Genomic DNA, 19,406 nt, shown 5'->3' with positions numbered 1-19,406 from the left:
TTCGTCTAGCGAGAAATTAAAGATTAAATATTTTATAAGCCGAGCACTGGAAACTTTATACTGCTACTTAGTTTGTTTTCTTTCATTTATACTTTACATCCACGTTCCCTTTCCCTTATACTTCATACAGGAACTTCCTATCCGATTCCTCTCCGTTTTATTTTTTTCATTCAAGTTTCCTTTCTCTTATTCTTTTTATACCGGCTTACATTATTCGTTTCCTTTCCCTTATACTTTTGCTTTACGTTCCTTCTTTCTCTTATACTTTGTGGACGAGTCTCTGGTATGTTATAATCTTGTTTGTTAATGGTTAAAAGTCACTTAATTAGCCAGGCAATTTAAACTTTAGATTCTGACCTTTCTCTTTACCTTCTCCCTTAAACTATATACACTTCTAGGTCACCTTTTCCCTTATACTCTTTATATATGAGACTCCTGTGCATTCTAACCTTTTCATAGAAGATTAAAACCAATATTAAGGCAAGCACTAACCACCTTATCCGATACTAGGAATTTATCGGTTTCTTTACTAAATACTTCATACTTACGTTCCAATTCCCTCAGACTTTTACACCTGAATAATTCTCCCTTTTTTTCTTATTTTTATTTAACACGTATAATCTATTTAGTATATTCAATAATACCAAAATCAATATACTAAGACAGGTGTGTGTGTGTGTGTGTGTGTGTGTGTGTGTGTGTGTGTGTGTGTGTGTGTGTGTGTGTGTGTGTGTGTGTGTGTGTTTGGTTCCTCAATTAGGTCTTGGATCAATACAGAGGTGAATCAGGGCAGGTGGAATAGTCTTACCTGTGTGAGAATCAGGAATGTGAATGAGCATAAGGAACGTGAGTGTGAGTATGAGGAACGTGAATGAGTATAAGGAATGTGAATGAGTATAAGGAACGTGAGTGTGAGTATGAGGAACGTGAATGAGTATAAAGAACGTGATTGTGAGTGTAAGGAATATGAATGGGAGTATAAGGAACGTGAGTATCGAGAATGTGACCAAGTATAAGGAATATGTGCATGAGTATAGGAAAGTGAGTGTTAGTATAAGGAATCTGAATGTGAATATAAGGAATCTGAGTGTACCTTCGTGTTTCCTTACATATATTTAGCCTATCATTTACATCATCTAATTAATCTTCACGTAACACTGATTTGATAGGTCCGCTTAATCCATCTCAGTAATTTCACGAGCAATCTCAAGTTGTAAACGCCATTCAGTCATGTTTTAATTAATTTCCTAGTTTCTTTGATGTGTATTTTTCTTCTGCAGGGATATTTAACCCGTATCTCGACTTCATTCATTTTTTTTTTCGTCTTTTTTATATGCATTGTAAGTAATTTGAGCATTTTTTTACAGCAAAGGAAACTACTCCAAGGCAAAAAAAGAAAGAAACTATAATGAAAAAAATCCCGCTACTCTGCTCCTATAAAAAAAGCGTTCAAGGGAGTTGCCGAAAGAAAGTCTAACATATTTTTTTAGTAGTGTAACCTTTCCTTTAGTGCTTTAACCTATAAACACTAACCACTCCTATTTTTATATTCTTGAGTCATTTGAACGCATCCAACCTTTGTTTTGTTTTGTCTATCACACATATTTTTAGTAGTTTAACCTTTCCTTTACTATTTTCACGTATAAACACAACCACTCCTTACTCTATGACATTTCAACTCACTTCTTATGTTTACTCAGTCTTCATACACATATTTTCACTAGTTTAACCTTTTACTTCAGTATTTTCACTCTAACCACTAACCTCTCATTGCCTTCTCAATTTGTAACTCACTTTAACACTTTCCACTTTTGTTTACTTCATTCTAACACATTTTTTAGTATATACTTTTTGTTTACTTCATTCTAACACATTTTTTTAGTATATATCAACCTTTTCCTTCTGTATCTTCACCTATAACCACTAACCTCTTATTACGTTCTCAATTTATAACTCACTTTCACACATTCCACTTTGTTTACTTCGTTCTAACACTCATTTTCAGTATAGTTCAACCCTTCCTTCAATATCTTCACGTTCTCAATTTATAACTCACTTTCACACATTCCACTTTGTTTACTTCGTTCTAACACTCATTTTCAGTATAGTTCAACCCTTCCTTCAATATCTTCACCTGTAACCACTAACCTCTCAAATCTTTTCTTTCAGTATCTTCACTTATAACCACTAGCCTCTCATACCTTCTCCATTTGTAACTCACTTTAGGACTTTCCACTTTTGTTTACTTCGTTCTAACACTCATTTTCAGTATAGTTCATCACTTCCTTCAGTATCTTCACCTATAACCACTAACCTCTCAAACCTTTTCTTTCAGTATCTTCACTTATAACCACTAGCCTCTCATGCCTTCTCTATTTGTAACTCACTTTAGGACTTTCCACTTTTGTTTACTTCGTTCTAACACTCATTTTCAGTATAGTTCAACCCTTCCTTCAGTATCTTCACCTGTTATCACTAGTTTCTCATTGTCGCCTCCGTATCTAAGTCATTTCAACACATCCTGAGTTTATTTCCTTTATCCTAACACACACATCTTACCTACCCTTCACCGGCATATGACCACAGATGTTGCACCGACTAAACGAAACTTTCCAACTCTACCTTTCCTTTACTCCTTTTACAGAATCATTATCGAACCCTTGTCTTTTTCTTTTATAACTAATTTCAACAGCTACGTTTGCTTACTTAATTCTGAGGCACATATTTCTTTACTGGTTCAACCTTTCCGTGTTTCAATCAGTGTTCAGTAACCAATTCTTGCGATCTCCGTTTCTTAAGTCATTTAAATGCGTCCTACCTGTGTTTACTCACCTCTATCACATTTATTTTTAGTAGTTCAACCTTTCCTTCCGTGTTTGTACCTATAACCATCAACCAGTTCTTGCATTCTTCCTCTATAAGTCATTGCAACCCATCCCACGTTTATTTAATCCATTCCAACTCACATTTTTAGTATAGTTAGCCCTTCCCTTCTATGCCTCTGCTTCCCACTTCACACACATTCCTTCTAAGTGCGTTATAAGTATACGAGGTCATGGAGAATCGATACTGGAGGACGCTAGGAAGGCAAACAGCAAAGCAGCGAAGAGAAGGGAAGGGAAAGGAAGGTAAGGGAATACAAGGGAAGGGAAGGGAAGGGAAGGGAAGGGGAAGGATGGGAAGGGAAGAGAAAGGAATAGAATGGAATGGGAAGGGAAGCGAGGGGATGGAAAGGGATAGGAAGAGAAGGGAAGGGATTGCAAGAGAAGGGAAGGGAAAGGAAAGAATGAGAAGGGAAGGGAAGGGAACGGAACGGAAAGGAAGAGAAAGGAAAGGAAAGGAAGGAAAGGAAGGGAAGGTCAGTGGTGGCTTATGGCTGGATGGTGAGTGCGCCGAGTCGTTGGGAGAAGGAAAAGGAAAAGAAAGGAAAACAACACCACTATTCTTATGTTTCTTTTATTATTGTTATTATTATTTTTCTTTTATGGCGTTGCTGCATAAGTCACGTCGTTGTTGTTATTGTTGTTGTTGATGTTATTTTGTTTTTATTTACTGAAGAAGAAAAGAAAATATGCATGGGACTCAAAGGATGAAATTAAAGTAAATTAAAAGGCTCATTATTTTTTTTTTTTTGTCGTTCATAAAAGCACGACCGTGGATGATGGGTGGTTACAGTCTCTCTCTCTCTCTCTCTCTCTCTCTCTCTCTCTCTCTCTCTCTTATAAAACATAGCGAATCTAAATATACAAAAAAAAAAATGTAGATGGTTCAAAAAGTATATTATCATCACTACTACTACTACTACTACTACTACTACCACAACCACTACCACACGAATACCTTGTTTTTCTCTAAAACAAGAATCAGATATTAAAGATTTGTTCAGAACGTGACTTTGCCCTTGTCGGTTAAGAAGTGGCTTGGCCGGATTGATTTCATTGGCGTCCGGAGGTAGAGGAGGAGGAAGAAGAGGAGGAGGAGGAGGGGAAGGGGTGAAGAGAGGTGTTTGGAGATGCGGGTGTCCGTGGTGTTAGTGGTAGTGGTGGTGGTGGTGGTGGTGGTAGTAGTAGTAGTAGTAGTAGTAGTAGTAGTAGTAGCTCGGTCTGTTACGTTGGTCAATGGGTTACTATTCTATTTCTCTTTTTTTTATTCTCTCTCTCTCTCTCTCTCTCTCTCTCTCTCTCTCTCTCTCTCTCTCTCTCTCTCTCTCTCTCTCTCTCTCTTTCAGTAATATTTCTCTTCCTGACGTTGTATTGAAACATTCCAACATTTCAATTCAACTTAATGCCCTATATAAGAGAGAGAGAGAGAGAGAGAGAGAGAGAGAGAGAGAGAGAGAGAGAGAGAGAGAGAGAGAGAGAGAGATGGCTATCACTCTATTAATTTCTTTTAACTCGAGGAATCAGTTTATTTCGCTTACTAAAAATCTTTGTTACTTGGAATTCAACTCTTCTTGGGATGGAATTTACTCCGAAGTTGAATCCAACCATTATTTACATTTTTATTTTTAGCGGCAGAAGCAGCTCAAGGGCAAACAAAACAACAACAGCAAAAAAAAGCTCATTATCATATTCTCAGAGGGAATTGACCCTTATTTGCGATCTCTATTTTTACATGGCTATACAATTTTTTTATATATATTTTCAACATAACAACTGTGGACTCGATTATCATCAACAAATCTATTTCAACCTCACACTCAAGACTTCTATTTCTACTTGAGTCATTGCGTTTATATATTTTCTGTCTATCAAACCAGGTATACAAATTGTCTATCTATTCACTAACTATCTATCACATACAGTAATTACCATATCATTATTAACATTGATTGCCTGTATTATATTTACACCACAACAAACCAATCACATTAATCATCTATCACACAATACCATCACAGCCGCACACCCAAGACTCAATCGCCATATTAATGTCGAGTGTGTGAGTGTGATCGTTATTATTTCCAGCATAACAAACCACTCAATAGTTACAAATCACAGCCACACAAACCCAAGACTCAATCATCATCATATCGCCGTTAACGTTGATTATGTTGCCGCTGCCGCCCGCCTTGAGACAACTTAGGAGGGACAGTTATGGGATCCAGGGTTATTACATACACAAGTTACAACATTGCTATAATTTGCTACATTACTGACTTAATACGTTACATTATTAGGTTATTCCGTGCACAAGTTCTTGAGGGAATAGTTACGTGTAGTTTGGGGGTGTGGTTACGAGTCTATGCCTGTACATATGTGACCTGGAGCGCTATTCCCAGACACATCCATCCATCACTTAACTATTTTCAAAGGTCAAAAATGAGATTAATTGGGTTTTCATGAGTGTTTTTCCCCTTCATGGTACAGAAGAAGGGTCAAACTATCACCAGGGTCATAAAACTACCCCTGGAAATGCTTAAAACGCCTTCAAAAGGTTTATCAAATGTGGGTGAGTAAGCCCTGAAATGTTTGAGAATGTGACCCCTGGTTCATGCGTGTGGGGTGTTGTTCAGTGTGGTAAGTTTGTTCCCTTTACACTTCCCTTACACCCCTCTACACCCCATTACATCCCTTTATACCCCATTACACTAATCCCTTACCCTATCTTGACCTGCCAATCACCCCATAAACACCCCTATATACCCTCCCTTCTACACCCCATTACATCCCTTTATACTCCATTACACCCACCCCTGACCCTACCTTGACCTGCCACACACCCCTATACACCCCTCCATACATCCTGCTACACCCCCTCTACACCCCTTTTAAATGATTTCCAGTATTCAAGATTTTAAGCAATGTCTCTTTTCCTCAGGCTATAATTTCCTACCTACTTTGTGTTTCGGTCTGTAAAGTTTGGGTCTCTCTAGTAGATAAGTTTTTCTTTATTGTATACCTTCATCCCTTACAACACAGCTGATGTCCACCCTATCCACACACCTCACCATTCACTACATAGATGAGTTTTTCTTTAATGTGCACCTTCATCCCACTCCATCACCCTCTGAGTTTTTCCTTAATGTGCACCTTTACCCCTCCATCACCCTCCGCCTTAATTTAACCACTCTTCTCCACCTTTCAGAGCGGCAGAGTGGGGTTGAGAAGAATGACCCGCAGAGGTTCGTGGAGGGGCTCAGCTTCAAGGGCAAGCTGATAGGGGTGCTGGAGGTGTCCGAGGCGAGGGGCGACAGGATGTGTCAGGAGGCCCTCGCCGAGCTGAAGATGGCCGTGCGGGCTGCCGGCGAACACAAGCAGAGGATAATCATCAATGTGGCCATGGACGGGATCAGGCTAAGGGACGAGAGATCAAGCGTGAGTATGAGTGTATTGTTCAAGGTGTTTCTGAGTGACGTAAGATTAATTTAGGGTGTTTCTCTTGTGGAAGGATGATGTTTCTCTGCTAAAAGGATGATGTTCGGGTATTATTGGCCATAGGTGGGATTAGACAGAGGGATGAGGGGTATTATGATGTAGGATTAATTTAGGGTGTTTCTCTTATGGAAGGATGATGTTTCTCTGCTAAAAGGATGATGTTCGGGTATTATTGGCCATGGATGGGATTAGACAGAGGGTCGAGAGATCAAGCTTGAGTATAGAGTCATTGTTCAAGGGATGTTTTAGTGACGTAAGATAAATTTTGAAAGTTTTTTGTTAACCCGGTAGCAGCGACGGGCCAAATTTGTGGCTTTACCGTGTACCAGCGATGGGCCAAATTTCTGCCATGCATAAACTGATCACATATGCGTTGATATATATTATGAAATGGTTTGCGTGAGTGATTATTTTTTCTCTTTATTTTGCTTAGAGGGGCCTTTAACCTAACCTAACGTAACCTAACTGAACCTAACCTAACCTAGCCTGACCTAACCTAACAAACATGACCCCCGCAGCTACCGGGTTAAGGGAGACTGATGTTAGGTTAAGTTGGTCAAATGAAGGGACAAAAGATGCAGTGATTGTTCTTTTTTTGTGTGTGTGTGTTCAAGGGGTTTTCAAATTACATAAGTATTATTAAGGATGTTTTTGCTATGGTTATGTGATGCTTTGCTTATGAAAGGGTGATGTTGGGTTTTATTAGCCATGGACTAGATCAGACTGAGGGACAAGAGTTCAAGCATGAATATAGAGTTATTGTTCAAGGGAGTTTTTAATAATGTAAGATAAATACTAGGATGCTTTTTGTTAAGGGAGGCTGACGTTAGGTTGTTTTGGCAAGATGGAGAGGTGAAAGTGTGATGTTGGGTTTTATTAGCTATGGGCTAGATCAGACTGAGGGACAAGAGTTCAAGCATGAATATAGAGTTATTGTTCAAGGGAGTTTTTAATAATGTAAGATAAATACTAGGGTGCTTTTTGTTAAGGGAGGCTGACGTTAGGTTGTTTTGGCAAGATAGAGAGGTGAGATAATCAGAGTGAGTGTACGTAATGTTTTTGTTCAAGGAGTTTTCAAATGACATGAGATTAATTTAAGGCTTGTTTGTTATGAAAGGTTGTTGTTAAGGTAGTAGGATCATACTGTCATTATCTCGGCCTCTGATCCTCCCTTTGTGGTGTTTGATTCTTTACGTAATCCCTGAACCCATCCTTTATACTATCATGTTCTTCTTTATGTTTCTGTGACCTTACTTGTGCTTCTGTGACCTTACTTCTGTTTTTGTGACCTTTCTTGTGTTTCTGTGACTTTACTTGTGTTCCAGTGACTTTGCTTCTGTTTCGGTGGCCTTGTTTCTATGACCTTACATGTGTTTCGGTGACCTTATTTGTGTTTGTTTGGCCTTTCTTGTGTTTCTCTGACCCCTTTGTTGTTCTTCTTGTGTTGCTGACCCTTCTGTTGTGTTGCAGGACTGCCTCTACCACCACCCGGTCCACAAGATCTCCTTCATGGCCCAGGACATGACGGACACGCGGGCATTTGGCTACATCTTTGGCTCCCCCGACGCCGGCCACAAGTTCTTCGGAATCAAGAGCGAGAAGGCAGCCAGCCAGGTGGTGATTGCCATGCGTGATCTGTTCCAGGTGAGCCAGAGAGAGAGAGAGAGAGAGGGTGGGGACATGGGTTTAGCTATTAGTATCTTGACACTGATAATCGTGACATTTATCCTTAGGGTTCAACATTGATAATTGTGACACTGCAAGGTTCAAGGGTTTAGCTTTTATGGTATTGACTCTTTAGGACACAATTTTTATATATATGACACTCTTCAGGATTCAATTTTTGTTGTTTTGGCACTTCACATGATAGCCAGCACCTTATGGTATAAATCAACAAAGAATGACCTCACTTTGTTGTATTGAAAGTCTCACTAGTAAGGAAGCATATATGAATTTTCTGAGTCAAGACCAATAGTAACTGCATCAGGTTTTGTTAGGTTAAGTTTAGGGTATCTTCAAACACATGATAGCCAGCACCTTATGGTATAAATCAACAAAGAATGACCTCACTTTTTTGTGTAGAAAGTCTCACTAGTAAGGAAGCATATATGAATTTTCTGAGTCAAGACCAATAGTAACTGTTTCGGGTTTTGTTAGGTTAAGTTTAGGGTATCTTCAAACACATGATAGCCAGCACCATAAGGTATATATCAACAAAGAATGACCTCACTTTGTTGTATAGAAAGTCTCACTAGTAAGGAAGCATATATGAAATTTCTGAGTCAAGATCTAGAGGAACTGTTTTGGTTTTATTAGGTTATGTTAGGTTAAGTTTAGGGTATCTTCAAACACATGATAGTTACCACCATAAGGTATATATCAACAAAGAATGACCTCACTTTATTGTATAAAAAGTCTCATTAGTAAGGATGCTATATGAATTTCATGAGTCAAGACCAATAGTAACTGTTTTGTTTTTGTTAGGTTAAGTTTAGGGTATCTTCAAACACATGATAGCCAGCACCTTATGGTATATATCAACAAAGAATGACCTCACTTTTTTTGTATAGAAAGTCTCATTAGTAAGGGAGCTTATATGAAATTTCTGAGTCAAGACCAATAGTAACTGTTTTGTTTTTGTTTGGTTATGTTAGGTTAAGTTTAGGGTATCTTCAAACACATGATACCTAGCACCTTATGGTATAAATCAACAAGGAATGACCTCACTTTGTTGCATAGAAAGTCTCATTAGTAAGGAAGCATATAGGAAATTTCTTAGTCAAGACCTATAGGAACTGTTTTGGTTTTGTTAGGTTAAGTTTAGGGTATCTTCAAACACATGATAGCCAGCACCTTATAGTATATATCAATAAAGAATGACCTCACTTTGTTGCATAGAAAGTCTCATTAGTAAGGAAGCATATATGAAATTTCTGAGTCAAGATCTATAGGAACTGTTTTGTTTCTGTTAGGTTGTGTTAGGTTAAGTTTAGGGTATCTTCAAACACATGATAGCCAGCACCTTATGGTATAAATCAACAAAGAATGACCTCACTTTGTTGTTTAGAAAGTCTCATTAGTAATTAAGCATATAAGAAATTTCTGAGTCAAGACCTATAGTAACTGTTTTGTTTTTGTTAGGTTATGTTAGGTTAAGTTTAGAGTATCTTCAAACACATGATAGCCAGCAAAATAAGGTATATATCAACAAAGAATGACCTCACTTTGTTGTATAGAAAGTCTCATTAGTAAGGAAGCATATAAGAAATTTCCGAGTCAAGACCTAGAGTAACTGTTTTGTTTTTATTAGGTTATGTTAGATTAAGTTTAGGGTATCTTCAAACACATGATAGCCAGCACCATAAGGTATATATCAACAAAGAATGACCTCACTTTATTGTATAGAAAGTCTCATTAGTAAGGAAGCATATAGGAAATTTCTGAATCAAGACCAATAGTAACTGTTTTGTTTTTGTTAGGTTAAGTTTAGGGTATCTTCAAACACATGATAGCTAGCACCTTATGGTATAAATCAACAAAGAATGACCTCACTTTGTTGCATAGAAAGTCTCATTAGTAAGGAAGCATATAGGAAATTTTTGAGTCAAGACCAATAGTAACTGTTTTGTTTTTGTTAGGTTAAGTTTAGGGTATCTTCAAACACATGATAGCCAGCACTTTATGGTATATATCAATTAAGAATGACCTCACTTTGTTGCATAGAAAATCTCATTAGTAAGGAAGCATATATGAAATTTCTGAGTCAAGACCTATAGGAACTGTTTTGTTTTTGTTAGGTTATGTTAGGTTAAGTTTAGGGTATCTTCAAACACATGATAGCCAGCACCTTATGGTATAAATCAACAAAGAATGACCTCACTTTGTTGTATAGAAAGTCTCATTAGTAAGGAAGCATATAAGAAATTTCTGAGTCAAGACCTATAGTAACTGTTTTGTTTTTGTTAGGTTATGTTAGGTTAAGTTTAGGGTATCTTCAAACACATGATAGCCAGCACCATAAGGTATATATCAACAAAGAATGACCTCACTTTGTTGTATAGAAAGTCTCATTAGTAAGGAAGCATATATGAAATTTCTGAGTCAAGACCAATAGTAACTGTTTTGTTTTTGTTAGGTTAAGTTTAGGGTATCTTCAAACACATGATAGCCAGCACCTTATGGTATAAATCAACAAAGAATGACCTCACTTTGTTGTATAGAAGGTCTCATTAGTAAGGAAGCATATAAGAAATTTCTGAGTCAAGACCAATAGTAACTGTTTTGTTTTTGTTAGGTTATGTTAGGTTAAGTTTAGGGTATCTTCAAACACATGATAGTCAGCACCATAAGGTATATATCAACAAAGAATGACCTCACTTTGTTGTATAGAAAGTCTCATTAGTAAGGAAGCATATAGGAAATTTCTGAATCAAGACCAATAGTAACTGTTTTGGTTTTGTTAGGTTAAGTTTAGGGTATCTTCAAACACATGATAGCCAGCACCTTATGGTATAAATCAACAAAGAATGACCTCACTTTTTTGTATAGAAATTTTCATTAGTAAGGAAGCATATATGAAATTTCTGAGTCAAGACCAATAGTAACTGTTTTGTTTTTGTTAGGTTATGTTAGGTTAAGTTTAGGGTATCTTCAAACACATGATAGCCAGCACCTTATGGTATAAATCAACAAAAAATGACCTCACTTTGTTGTTTAGAAAGTCTCATTAGTAAGGAAGCATATAATTTCTGAGTCAAGACCAATAGTAACTGTTTTGTTTTTGTTAGGTTATGTTAGGTTAAGTTTAGGGTATCTTCAAACACATGATAGTCAGCACCATAAGGTATATATCAACAAAGAATGACCTCACTTTGTTGTATAGAAAGTCTCATTAGTAAGGAAGCATATATGAAATTTCTGAGTCAAGATCTATAGGAACTGTTTTGGTTTTGTTAGGTTATGTTAGGTTAAGTTTAGGGTATCTTCAGACACATGATAGCCAGCACCTTATGGTATAAATCAACAAAGAATGACCTCACTTTGTTGTATAGAAAGTCTTATTAGTAAGGAAGCATATAGGAAATTTCTGAGTCAAGACCTATAGTAACTGTTTTGTTTTTGTTAGGTTATGTTAGGTTAAGTTTAGGGTATCTTCAAACACATGATAGCCAGCACCATAAGATATAAATAAACAAAGAATGACCTCACTTTGTTGTATAGAAAGTCTCATTAGTAAGGAAGTATATAGGAAATTTCTGAGTCAAGACCAATAGTAACTGTTTTGTTTTTGTTAGGTTATGTTAGGTTAAGTTTAGGGTATCTTCAAACACATGACAGCCAGCACCTTATGGTATAAATCAACAAAGAATGACCTCACTTTTTTTGTATAGAAAGTCTCATTAGTAAGGAAGCATATATGAAATTTCTGAGTCAAGACCAATAAGTAACTGTTTTGTTTTTGTTAGGTTATGTTAGGTTAAGTTTAGGGTATCTTCAAACACATGATAGCCAGCACCTTATGGTATAAATAAACAAGGAATGACCACACTTTGTTGCATAGAAAGTCTCATTAGTAAGGAAGCATATTTGAAATTTCTGAGTCAAGACCTACAGGAATTGTTTTGTTTTTGTTATGTTATGTTAGGTTAAGTTTAGGGTATCTTCAAACACATGATAGCCAGCACCTTATGGTATAAATCAACAAAGAATGACCTCACTTTGTTGTTTAGAAAGTCTCATTAGTAAGGAAGCATATAAGAAATTTCTGAGTCAAGACCTATAGTAACTGTTTTGTTTTTGTTAGGTTATGTTAGGTTAAGTTTAGGGTATCTTCAAACACATGATAGCCAGCACCTTATGGTATAAATCAACAAAGAATGACCTCACTTTGTTGTTTAGAAAGTCTCATTAGTAAGGAAGCATATAAGAAATTTCTGAGTCAAGATCTATAGTAACTGTTTTGTTTTTGTTAGGTTATGTTAGGTTAAGTTTAGGGTATCTTCAAACACATGATAGCCAGCACCTAATGGTATAAATCAACAAGGAATGACCTCACTTTGTTGCATAGAAAGTCTCATTAGTAAGGAAGCATATAGGAAATTTCTGAGTCAAGACCTATAGGAATTGTTTTGTTTTTGTTAGGTTAAGTTTATGGTATCTTCAGACACATGATAACCAGCACCTTATGGTATAAATCATCGAAGAATGACCTCACTTTGATGTATAGAAAGTCATTATTAAGGAAGCATATATGAATTTTCTGAGTCTAGACCTATAGTGTTTGTTTTGGTTTTGTTATGTTATGTTAGGTTAAGTTTTGACTTTAATAAAGGGGATGTCAATAGGGTTCTGGTTGTAAAAGATCCAGGCAGGACACGTAGCAATGGTTTTAAGCTAGATAAACTCAGATTCAACAAAGACATAGGCGAGAATTGGTTCACCAAGAGCGTGGTGGATGAGTGGAACAGGCTTGGCAGTCATGTCGTGGGTGCCACTACCATAGATACATTCAAGAAGAGGTTGGATAAATAAATGGATAGTGAGGTTAGGTGGGGTTGGACTTACAGGAGCTGCCAACCCGCCTCTTGCAGACTCCTTACGTTCTTTTTCTTATTTTTATATTTTTTTGTGATTTTCTTTAAACTGTGTGAGGATAATAGAAGTAAATAGATTAGTGTATGAATGAAAATAGACTGTAAAATTGCTAAAGCTTGTAGAGTAGAAGTAGCAGTAGTAGTAGTAGTAGTAGTAGTAGTAGTAGTAGTAGTAGTAGAAGTAGTAGTAGTAGTAATAGCAACAGATTTGAATATTGGCTGCATTGAATGTAATGGAGAACCAAGTGAGGCTGTTTTAGAATATTTTTACATATTTATTTATTTATTTACTTATTTATTTTTTATTATTACTATCATCAATATTATTATTATACCCTCTATGTGTATGTATTTATGTATGTGTGTGTGTGTGTGTGTGTGTGTGTGTGTGTGTGTGTGTGTGTGTGAACAAGCATGTGTGGCTGGTCTTCCCTTCTCTCCTCCCACCTTCACCTTGGCCATGCACCGCCTACCAATGACAACACACACAAAAGACTTAGCAAACAGAACAGAATCTCATCCGGAGCAAACGGGGGAAATACCTCATGCGGGAGGTGTCCACAGTCATTCATGAAGCAGCACTCCACCTCTGATGTCATGCGGGAGGCCTGACTGGAATGACTGATCAGGGCCCCTCCTCCTCCTCCTCCTCCTTCCTCTGCATGCCTAGTACTTCCGAGTGGTATCAGGCTCAGTGTCAGGCGTAACGGTCATGTGTAAGGGTCTGATGTTTCTCCCTGATGCCTGTAACACCCAAACCTCACCCCCTTCAGAGTGCCATCCTATCATGGGTGGATAAGGTCAAATCATGGCCCAGAAAGGTGAATAGTGCCAGTTGCAGTGTCACATTAATGGTCTTGAGTGAAGGTGTTATAGTTTTGTACCCTAATACTGGCAAGACCCAATTGTTGACCCCTTCAGAGTGCCTGGCGTGGGTGGATAGGGTCAAATTGTAGCCTAGGAAGGTGCATGTGCTGTGTGGGATGTGTGTTAATAAGGGACTTGCATTATCTGGGGTAGTGTACGTATGTGTGTTGTGTTGTGTGTATGTGTGTGTGTGTGTGTTTAGTGTAGGGGAAGATGTGTATGGTGCCGGTCTTAAACCTAACCTAATCTAACCTAACCTAACCTAACCTTACCTAACCTAACCTAACCTTACCTTACCTAACCTAACCTAACCTAACCTGTCACACACGACCCCCCAGCACTGGTATCACTATTTTGTCGTCGCCTCTGAAGTAAGAAATTGAGGTTAAAGAGATGAGGAAGTCTTTGTTCATGTGCTGGGTGTTGCAATTTAATCTGGAAGTCTTCACATTGTATCCCCAAGCACTGCATCCTGAAATCAACCTCTCTCTTGGGCACTCATCTATGCTTACTTCTTATATTGGAGCAGTGATTAGCAGACTATTTTTTCATTTGGCTCTGCCCTTGAGCTGCTTCCTGTACTGTAAAGAAAACAAAGTGCTATTTCATCATCCACTGCTACCCATAAGGCCTCAAGTTACAGTCCCACAAGACACAGCACACATAATAAAACCTGTAAGATAACCACAAGGCCTCAGATCACACCTCCATAATGTGCAGAACACTTCATAGGACCTGTTAATGGCACAATCTTATCTCCTCCTTGGTGTTCTTTCCCGCCTAAGATTCTCGAGAGCTCACATCACCTCGCAGACACCAGACCTCAAATAACACCTCCATAATGTACAGAACACTTCATAATGTACAGAACACTTCATAGGACCTGTTAATGGCACACTCTTATCTCCTCCTTGGTGTTCTTTGCCGCCTAAGATTCTCGAGAGCTCACATCACCTCGCAGACACCAGACCTCAAATAGCACCTCCATAATGTACAGAACACTTCATAGGACCTGTTAATGGCACACTCTTATCTCCTCCTTGGTGTTCTTTGCCGCCTAAGATTCTCGAGAGCTCACATCACCTCACAGACACCAGACCTATATAAACTAACTACATTAACACACTATTAAAATTGCTCTGTGTCCTGCAGGTTGTCTATGAGCTGAAGAAGAAAGAGATCGAGAAGGCAAGGTCACAGCTGGAGGAGGGCAGAGAAAAGGGAGAGTTCAAGGCAAGTGAAAACAATCCGTCCACTCTTTTGTATTGTTTTGCTGTTCTGCAAGTCGTGTGTTTCGTGTTCCGACTGTGTTGCCATGAGTGCTTCGCTGTCTTATATGTGACATCCCTGAGCTGCCTTGGTGTGTGTGTGTATGCGTGTGTGTGAGTTTAGTGACACGTATGGCGTAAGTCTGTGTGTTACCTCATATTCATTCCTTTTCTCTTTGTCTCGGTTATTCATGAGAGTTCTGAGCTGCCTTGGTATGTGTGTATGTGTGTGTGTGTGTGTTTAGTGTAGGGGAAGATGTGTATGGTGCTGGTCTTAAACCTAACCTAACCTAACCTAACCTAACCTAACCTAACCTAAAGTTTCACCTCCTATCCTCTTCATTCCCTTTCTCAGTGTCTTGGCTATTCATGAAGTCCCTGAGCTGCCTTTGTCTGTGTGTGTGTGTGTGTGTGTGTGTGTGTGTGTGTGTGTTTGTGTTTAGTGTAGGGGAAGGTGTGTATGGTGCCGGCCTTAACTAACCTAACCTAACCTAATCTAAAGTTTCACCTCCTATCCTCTTCATTCCCTTTCTCAGTGTCTTGGTTATTCATGAAGTCCTTGAGCTGCCTTTGTTAGTGTGTGTGTGTTTGTGTTTAGTGTTGTGTGTTATGTGTCTGGTGTTGCCTTCAGAGTGTCACTTTACCCCTTCTTCATTCCCTTTCTTTTCCTCTTTCCTTTTTCCTTTTTTCCCTCTTTTCCTTTTGGTTATTCATGATGTCCCTGAGCTGCCTTGGTCCATGTGTGTGTGTGTATATGGTGTTGTCCTCAAAGTGTCACGTCACCTCCTCTTCAATCCCTTTCTTTTCCTCTTTCCTTTTTCCTTTTTTCCCTCTTTTCCTTTTGGTTATTCATGATGTCCCTGAGCTGCCTTGGTCCATGTGTGTGTGTGTATATGGTGTTGTCCTCAGAGTGTCACGTCACCTCCCCTTCATTCCCTTTCTCAGTGTCTTGGTTCAGTGATGGTGGATGTTTTGTGACTGTGCTTTGTTTTGGCAGAATGTTTAATGTGTCTCTCTCTTTTCCTTCCTTGCTGTTGTGGGTGAGTTGATCATTGAATGTCCATCGCTATGCTCTCCTTTGTTAGTACATTTGTATAAACGTATGTCATTTTAAGGTAGGAACTTTTATAATTATCAGCAAGTTAAGACTATGATGCAAATATACTTAGGTACGTGACTTTTTTTCCTCTCTCAGTGTGTCTCTTTGTACAATTTAGTGACGTTTAATTATCAATCACTACTTCATCTCTATATAGCAAAGACCAGATGTTTAGGTCATATAGTGCCTTAGCATTTACCATATTATTAAGGAACCCAAAAGGACACTACAGGAAAGCTAGGTACATCCAGAAGGCTTGTAAGTATAGTAACCCAGTCTTTGTATCACTCTCGTAGCCAGTGAAGTCTTCTACACTGGCCTAACCCTGACTTTCTATAGGAGCAGCATGCTGTGGCTTTTACCTTATTTTTGTTTTGCTGTTAGTCTTCCTCCTATACCTTATAAAACACATACACTGCCTTCAGTCCCATAGCGAACACACATACAGCCTCCTATGCCATTTAAAACATGCACTTTAACAAGGAACGCAATATCTGGTGCTACAACGGAGGAGCTCGAGGCACCACCACTAACACGCCCTTCCTTTCCTCCCCCCACAGGAGTCTTCGCTGAGTGGCCTGTTCGGAACCAATGGTGACAGTGGAATAGTGAGTGCCAGTCTGACAAGTGGGGCCGGGGGGGCTATTGCAGACTTACTAGACCTTCAAAGTGAACTGAGCTCCCTTCAGAAGGGGCTCTCAGAACTCAGCCAGCAGCGAGCTCAGCAGAACCAGAAGGTATTACTGGTGTGGCATCGCTGCGTAGGCATGGTAGATGGCGGTCACCTTGCTGCTACCCACTCACTGTATATCCCTCTGGGGCATGCTCGCTAGTCGGGTCTCACCACTCCACTCATGCTATGTTTGGGTGAGCGTCGGATCAATGCCCACCTATGACAACAGCTTAATATGACTTCCTAGGTTCTCGTCATTGCCCTTTTCCATTAGATTATATTTTTGCGTATCCTCTTGACCAGTTTTCACCCTCACCTATGATAAAGAATGCAATCTGATGCGCTGTTCTTTTTCAGCACTCGATAGTTGATTGATAATATAGTTTTCAAAAGGTTAAAATGACGTGGCTCTCGCGGCTAACAGGTTGAGTTAAAGGAACAAAAAAGCTGTTGTCTTAGAGTGATCATTGTGTCCGGCTGAGGTCCTGAAGCAAGGCATAGCACTCATGTCAAGGAAAACCCACCCTGGAAAATTTAGACAAGGCACAAAAATTAGATATCGTCAGAATGGAAAGTGTTCACCATTCATCATTCTGACAATACTTAAACTTTAAACCTCACCTAAAATTTTCCAGAGTAACTTTTCCCTGATGTTAGTGCTGAATGGACTGGTGATGCGTACAGTTAGGCAAGCATACCCTGGCCGTCCTGCCGTGACTCACCACACGCTCCACGGAACCACTCGCTGGGGGTGCATGTTCACTTGTCACTCACTCATCGTCGCCAAGCTTGTAGCAGGCACGGGAGGCTCAGGAAGGCTCTCAGCAAGTTGTAGTCTAGGCTCTGTCAACACCATACACTTAGGCCATGGTCATGCCAAGCCTCTAAGGGCATGGGAAGCTCAACAAGTGGTAGACTAGGCACTGTCACCATTAAACACTCAGGCGGTAACTTCATGTCACTCAAATCACCACCGCCAAGGTTTTAGGGCACTGTGGGCTTTCGTCATTTTGTTTTTTCCTTTAACCCAGTAGCTGCGGGGATCATGTTTCTGAAAGGCCCCTCTAAGCAAGATGGCACCACTATAAACACTGGCCTGCACCACAACGGGCTGGGCCATACCATCAGGCCCCTCCAAAAACAAGCCTACCAGTGCCACAGGCGAAGATGTAAAAAAAAAAAAAAAAAAAAAAAAAATCTTTACTCAAGCAAACCATTTCAATATATATATCAACACATTTGTGATCAGTTTATGCATCATCTATTTTGAGGGGTTTCTATCATGGCAAAAATTTGGCCCGTCGCTGGTACACGGTAAAGCCACAAATTTGGCCCGTCGCTGCTACCAGGTTAATCATTTTTTTTATGGAATAGTGTCAAATGTGAAGGGTAGGATGATGATTGGGGTGCTGGAGACAGTTATGTAAGCAAGAAGTGTGACCATGGGGGCTGAAAAATATGTAAGAAATGGCATTGTGCGTGTGTGTGTGTGTGTGTGTGTGTGTGTGTGTGTGAATCGGTCATTAGATAGAGGACATTAAGTAGTTGTTTGTGCTGGTGCGTTTGCTGATAAAAATGGTGTGCGTGAATCATACTTTACACCAGCGACATGAATTTTGGATTCATTAAAGACAAAATCAGCTGCCATTTCCTCCACTTTAACCTGGTAGCAGCGGGGATCATGTTTCTTAATGGTCCATCTAAGCGAGAAAAATGAGAAAAAATCATCACTCACACAAACCATGTCATAATATATATCAAAGCGTTTGTGATCAGTTTATGTATCATCTATTTTGTGGGGTTTATATCATGGCACAAATTTGGCCCGTTGCTGCTACACGGTAAAGCCACAAATTTGGCCCGTCGCTGCTACACGGTAAAGCCACTAATTTAAAGACAAAATCAGCTGCCACTTCCTCCACTTTAATATTCGCCAAACTAGAAACACATCTTTTTGGTCACGTAATGTCCTTCTGATTAGGTTTAAGCACGGACCACCTGTTATAGTCTCAGTTATAGGGTCTGTGTGGTTGAATCATCTATGTAAATCTATGTAAACTCAGCCGACCTAGGGAACACACCCCAGCCTGCGTTACCAGATTGTCGTACTTTGCCTCACATGTTTTCCGATTTCCGACCCCAAAAACCGTCTCCTCCACTCCAATAACTACATTTATCTATAGTTATCCTTGAAAGGTTTAATTATTAGTGTCTTTTTGCTATAGTTAAGTGTCTAAAAATGGGAAATACAATGGCGGATACGATAATCTGGCAACCCTGACCCCAGCCCTGCACCACACTGCCAGAGGGATATACAGCAAGGGGGCACCGGCGCTCACAGTGACTGGCCTTGAGTGGAGGCATGACCACCGACCCACTGGTTCCTCGGTAGCTGGATGAGGCTTTGCGCTTTAGTCCTGTAAATTTAATCTTCTGCACTCATGCTTGTTGATCCATTGACTGGTTAGGAGCTTCAGAGGGCAGTCTCCTTTTTATTCTAAGCTACGATTAATGTGTGTCAGTTTGTCT

The 19,406-nt window shown here is 39.3% G+C and overlaps 1 protein-coding gene and 2 long non-coding RNA genes across 9 annotated transcripts in view; 1 reads left to right on the top strand and 2 right to left on the bottom strand.

Annotated features, from left to right (window-relative positions):
- Nucleotides 1-19,406, top strand: part of LOC126998170 (protein disabled-like) — a 46,442-nt gene that overhangs the window by 19,747 nt on the left and 7,289 nt on the right. For 5 of the 7 annotated variants that reach the window (XM_050859608.1, XM_050859611.1, XM_050859612.1 and 2 more), the window contains 4 exons: nt 6,088-6,317; nt 7,848-8,021; nt 14,990-15,070; nt 16,765-16,941. In XM_050859608.1, coding sequence (XP_050715565.1) covers nt 6,088-6,317; nt 7,848-8,021; nt 14,990-15,070; nt 16,765-16,941 — 662 coding nt within the window. Of the gene's footprint in view, nt 1-6,087; nt 6,318-7,847; nt 8,022-13,649; nt 13,792-14,989; nt 15,071-16,764; nt 16,942-19,406 lie in introns of those variants that run through there. The other 2 variants (XM_050859613.1, XM_050859615.1) reach the window with 2 other exon arrangements.
- On the bottom strand, nt 13,798-14,983 carry LOC126998173 (uncharacterized). The gene is made up of 3 exons (XR_007752663.1): nt 14,808-14,983; nt 14,140-14,659; nt 13,798-14,079 (listed from the first exon to the last, which is right to left on the bottom strand). It is a non-coding gene; the product is annotated as an uncharacterized LOC126998173 (long non-coding RNA).
- On the bottom strand, nt 15,777-16,757 carry LOC126998174 (uncharacterized). The gene is made up of 2 exons (XR_007752664.1): nt 16,028-16,757; nt 15,777-15,888 (listed from the first exon to the last, which is right to left on the bottom strand). It is a non-coding gene; the product is annotated as an uncharacterized LOC126998174 (long non-coding RNA).

This window comes from Eriocheir sinensis, chromosome 13 (genome assembly GCF_024679095.1).
Source record: "Eriocheir sinensis breed Jianghai 21 chromosome 13, ASM2467909v1, whole genome shotgun sequence".
Lineage (NCBI taxonomy): Eukaryota > Metazoa > Arthropoda > Malacostraca > Decapoda > Varunidae > Eriocheir > Eriocheir sinensis.
The sequence above is the reverse complement of the archived record's forward strand: the minus strand, read 5'-3'. Positions and strand labels throughout refer to the sequence as shown.